The sequence below is a fragment of the Idiotropiscis lumnitzeri genome, chromosome 8, assembly GCF_059441095.1.
Source record: "Idiotropiscis lumnitzeri isolate Australia: NSW breed Sydney's pygmy pipehorse chromosome 8, RoL_Ilum_1.0, whole genome shotgun sequence".
In the NCBI taxonomy this organism is placed as follows: Eukaryota; Metazoa; Chordata; class Actinopteri; order Syngnathiformes; family Syngnathidae; genus Idiotropiscis; species Idiotropiscis lumnitzeri.
The window spans coordinates 927501-932500 of record NC_142398.1 but is presented as its reverse complement, the minus strand read 5'-3'; the positions used below and the strand labels follow the sequence as shown (position 1 = coordinate 932500).

The following is a 5000-nucleotide window of genomic DNA, read 5'->3' as shown; positions in this document are numbered from 1 at the left end:
TACTTGCATCCAATTAAAATAAGACGATGTTTTCATATTGCGTCATTACAATTTAAAATGTAAAGTGTACAACATGATTTTACCTCAAAATATTATTCAGTGATGTTTGTTCACGCTGGACTTCAGTGGTGTGGTGCTTACTCGCCGCCCTTTACCCGTGTAACAATACGTAGCACAAGTCGCAAAACATAAGACATGGTACATTATTACTTTAATAATTTGAACTAACAGGACTGTCTGTTAGCAGAGTAAACAGCGGGCAATTGAGCGAACTTATTCGCCCAATTTAACCACAATTCCTACAACCTGATCTTTTCCAGCTCGTTCCAAAACGTTCCAAAACACCTGGAAAATAAAACTTAACCGAATATTACTTTATCCACCGACATGAACATAACCAAATGCCTTTTTGCAGCTGAGTGCATAAATGCACGTTACTAGTTGTTGCCTGTTTTTTGGAGAAATGCGATGTGAAGATGATGCAGACTGCCCTCGTGCTAAATATTACATCAGCCTTAGTTAACGTGATTGAACAGTACCGTCAATTAAGAAAATATTATTCACCATTCAGCTGAATTCTTATTCTCGCTCCGACGACTGCACTGGCTCCGCCATTATCCTAGCCACTCAAAAATTCTAACCGGCAAATTCAAAATAACACTACTTAACTGTAATACATATAATCAAAATGCCAGGACACAGTTTCTGTAACTTTTACAACATTTAACCGTACATTAATGGTGAGGTTTCTGTAAATTGTTTTTTCATCTAAACTGATGGTGAGGTTGAAGTCTTGGCATGCATGGCGGAACTGGTCGAGGAGAATCTACAGGTGTTTCTCTGTGTGTGTTGCAATTGCTGTATCATCGACAAACGTCAAATCCCGGATGGTGAATGATGTGACCTTTGGTTTCGTTTTCAGTGGGAAGAGGTTGAAAAGTTTGCCGTCTGTCCTGGTGTATAGGTAGACCCTTTTTGTTGAGTGGTTGCCAGCACATAACCCTGTTTGACACCACAGCAGATGTTGAAAGGTTCAGAGGTGCACCCATCAAACTGGACAGTACCTTTCATGTCTTTGTGGAGGGACTGAAGGATGCTGAGTTGTCTTGGTGGGCAGCCGATCCGCTCCATCAGTTGGAAGAGTCCGCTCCTGCTTCCCAGGTCAAAGTCCTTGGTAAGGTCGACGAAGGCCATGTACAGAGGTTTACGTTGCTCTCTGCACTTCTCCTGCAGCTGTCTCGGGGCGAAGATCATCTCGAGAGTTGATCTTACTGCTCTGAACCCTGCCTGTGACTCTGGATAGGGCTTCTCTGTAAGGACTTCGAGTCTATTTACTGCAACTCCCGCTAAGAGCTCGTCGGGGATGCTGAGTAGGGAGATGCCGCGGTAGTTGTTATAGTCACTCCTGTCTCCTTAGTTTTTGTACAAGGTGACAATGTTTGCCTTTCTCATGTCCTGTGGGACAGAGCCTTCCCTCCAGCGCAGGCATAAAAGCCTGTGCAGTCTTTGCAGAAGAGCAGGCTTCCCTCACTTAAGGACTTCAGCAGGTATGCCATTGACTCCTGGAGCTTTCCCACTGGTCAAGGTGTTGTTGGCTTTGCTTTGCTCCTCAGACGTTGGTTGCATGTCGAGCTCTTCCATGACTGAGGGCTGCATCAGAGACACTATTGTCCCTGGTGTACAGCTCTGAGTAGTGTCCCATCCATCGGTCCAGCTGTTTTGTTTAGAGCGGTCAGCGATGGTTTCTCCCGAAACTGATTTCACGCGGGGCGATTGTCCCTGATGAGTTTGCGTGTTTGGAGTGAGCATGTAATTTGTGAGGGCGGTGCATTTTTTCTGCAAATTACTGCCAATGTTGTTTGATTGGCATCGAACCAGTCATTGGCCTACCCTGCTTTTTGCCAAAGACTGTCAGGGCCGTGCTGTAAATGGAATCCCTGAAGCCATCCCAGTATTGCTGGGCAGAGCAAGACGGGTGGGTCGGGGAGAGAATCTTCAAGGGCACGGAGGAAGGCTGTAGCTTTGGTTAGGTCATATGTTCTGCTTTGGTCCTTGCGGGGGGCTCCTTTGGGTTTGGATCTGAACGTTTTTTTTTTTGTTTTTTTTTCCTTTTTTTCTTGTACCTTGACTACAAAGCACAATAGAGTGGTCTGGGTCGCAGACTGCACTGTGAAGGCTGCGTGTTTGAAGGATGCTTCTGAGTGTTAGTGATGCAGAGCTGATGGTATGTGCAGAACTCCAGAAGGCGCTGCCCATTTTCATTCAGTTTACCGATTCCATGGTGTCCTATGCAGGATGGCCAGGAGTCATGGTCGGCTCTGACTCGTGCGTTGAAGTCGCCAAGGCTGTAGAGGTGTTCTCGGCTGCAATGTTTTTCGCAGACGCTTCGAGTTCTTTGTAAAAGCGGTCTTTTATTAATTGCGGGGAGCTGAGTGTTGGAGCATACACACTCACTAGGTGTACCGGTCCCGTGGATGTATTGAGGCAAAGAGCCAGGATTCTCTCTGAGCCGGCTGTGGGTGGTACTACTGCTCCCAGGAGTGTGTTCCTGACAGCAAACCCTACTACATATTCCCTGGTTTCCTCAGGGGGCTTATCCCCGCCAGAAAAAGGTATAATCCCTTTCCTTGAGGGAGCTAGATCTGTGAATCGTATTTCCTGGAGGGTCAAGATGTTAATTCTGCGCTTCAGAAGTGCATTGTTTATGACTGACGGACATCACAAAATTCTTGTAGGTTGTTACTGAACGGGTGTCATGGTTCTGACGTTCCAGAACCCCAGACATAATGCTTGACTCTTCTGTGGTTTCTTTGTGTTGTTTGGAGTGTTATTGTACAGCCTGCTTGTTAGGAAAAAATCCTAGCTCCTTATTGCCTGGGGGCTGCCCAGCTTGAGGCGGGTGGTAGCTGTCCAATGAGATAAAACATCTCTCCACCGTCGGAGGTAGCCCCTGGCGCCCATACTCTACGCCAGTTGAGGACTTATAACCGGTTAATCCTAACTTCCCGTGTTGTGTCTCCACCGGTAAGCGGAACTGGAGTTTCCTCTCCAGTGCACATGAAGCCTGGGCAAATTGTTATGGAAGTTTTGTTTTTCCCAGGTGGCAGGGCTCCCCTCTTGGCCTTCCTGTTGTTATGCAAAGGAACGGAAAACCACCACGTTTGGCACTAAGTGTGCTGCTGGAGTTGCTAGAACCCCAAACACCGTTTTGTCTCCTAACGGGGTCCAAGTCCGGTTTTCTGTCGGGGTTTGATTCCTTAGCCTTTTCGGTCTGTACGATGCCCACAAGGCAGTGGGGGTGGAGGTTTGTGCTATTTAACCCATAGATGGGATGGGCGTGTCCACGACTGTTTCGATGCATGCCCTTGGGCTTTGCTGGAATGGCGTTATTTCCCAAAAGACTTATAAGGTTTCCTCCTGTATCCATAGATTGCTGTTTTCAATTCCTTCGATCTGCTCCATTCTGGCGGCACGGTGGACGACTGGTTAGCACGATGGCCTCACAGTGAGAGACAGCATCGGTCGTGGGCTCGATCCCGGCTCCGGCCATACTGTGTGGCGTTTGCATGTTCTCCCCGTGCTTGCGTGGGTTTCCTCCGGTTTTCCTCCCACATCCCAAAAACATGCATGGCAGGCGGGTTGAACACTCTAAATTGCCCCTAGGTATGAGTGTGAGCGCGGATGGTTGTTCGTCTCTGTGTGCCCTGCAATTGGCTGGCAACCAGTTCAGGGTGTCCCCCGCCTACTGCCCAAAGATAGCTGGGATAGGCTCCAGCACCCCCTGCGACCCTAGTGAGGAGAAGCGGTACAGAAGATGGATGGATGGGTGCTCCATTCTTTATCGCTCCATACTTTAATGGGAGAACTCTGTTCTGGCGCATTTGCCTCTTTCTTTTGATTTTGTTGATTTATAACTTATTGGATTCATACAATAGATTTTTTTCATGGAAGTATAATTGTCAATTATCTTTTTTTATTTATAGCTTGATCTTATAGACTGGGTCGACAACATGTGGCCCCGTCACCTGAAAGAGAGACAGAGGGACTCAACCAACTCAATCAGTGATATGCAGTATCCCAAAGTACAAAAGTAATGGATCCCTTGTTTATCTATTCTTGACATAAATGACATATGTTGAAAAAATATATTTGCGGTATTCTTGCACAGGTACTGTCTGATGAGTGTAGAGGGATGTTATACAGACTTTCACATAGACTTTGGAGGAACATCCGTATGGTACCATGTTCTAAGAGGAAGCAAGGTATGTCAACCATGCCAATGCATTTGTCACCCTCTGCTGTGAAAGTTGCAGTGGTGATTAATGCTGAGGATACTGAAGAGAGTACATTTCAACAATAGTTGGACCAATAAACTTTCATACCAAAACAATTCTCTTTTTGCCTCTGTAACAATTAGATCAGTCCCACGAACGTTGAAGCAGTGTATCTGTCCATAATGTTGTCAGGTATTCTGGTTGATCCCTCCCACCACTCATAACTTGGAGTTATATGAACACTGGGTATTATCGGGAAAACAAGGCGATATTTTTCTTGGGGATCGTGCTTCTGACTGCCAGAGGATTGAACTTCGGCAAGGGTGCACCTTCATCATACCATCAGGTAACCATGAGCACAGATATAAATAAATGCTATGTTTGCAAATATTGATATGCACTTCTTGATAATTAGGTTGGATCCATGCAGTCTACACCCCAATGGATTCTATCGTCTTTGGTGGAAACTTCCTTCACAGCTTTAACATTGCAATGCAACTTAACATCAGCAATATCGAGGACCGCACACGGGTAGGAGTTTAAATTCTCATGTAAATTGCGAAAAGCTAATGACATGAAGAAATATATTCAGAATTGTGTATTCTGAACTTTTGCCTCTTTCACAGGTTCCAGTGAAGTTCCGTCACCCATTTTTTTATGAGATGTGCTGGTATGTGTTGGAGCGCTATATTTTCTGTCTGACCAAGACGTCTTACCTTACACCAG

The 5000-nt window shown here is 45.9% G+C and overlaps 1 protein-coding gene and 1 pseudogene across 6 annotated transcripts in view; one reads left to right on the top strand and one right to left on the bottom strand.

Moving 5' to 3' along the window:
* LOC148331465 (lysine-specific demethylase 2A-like) overlaps positions 1 to 5000 on the top strand; it is a 224002-nt gene that overhangs the window by 89410 nt on the left and 129592 nt on the right. For all 6 annotated transcript variants that reach the window (XM_088301663.1, XM_088301664.1, XM_088301662.1 and 3 more), the window contains 5 exons: positions 3984 to 4090; positions 4169 to 4262; positions 4467 to 4620; positions 4690 to 4805; positions 4901 to 5000. The exon at positions 4901 to 5000 is cut by the window's right edge and continues 27 nt beyond it. In XM_088301663.1, coding sequence (XP_088157789.1) covers positions 3984 to 4090; positions 4169 to 4262; positions 4467 to 4620; positions 4690 to 4805; positions 4901 to 5000 — 571 coding nt within the window. The remainder of the gene's footprint in view (positions 1 to 3983; positions 4091 to 4168; positions 4263 to 4466; positions 4621 to 4689; positions 4806 to 4900) is intronic.
* LOC148331467 (uncharacterized) overlaps positions 1 to 5000 on the bottom strand; it is a 201953-nt pseudogene that overhangs the window by 163439 nt on the left and 33514 nt on the right.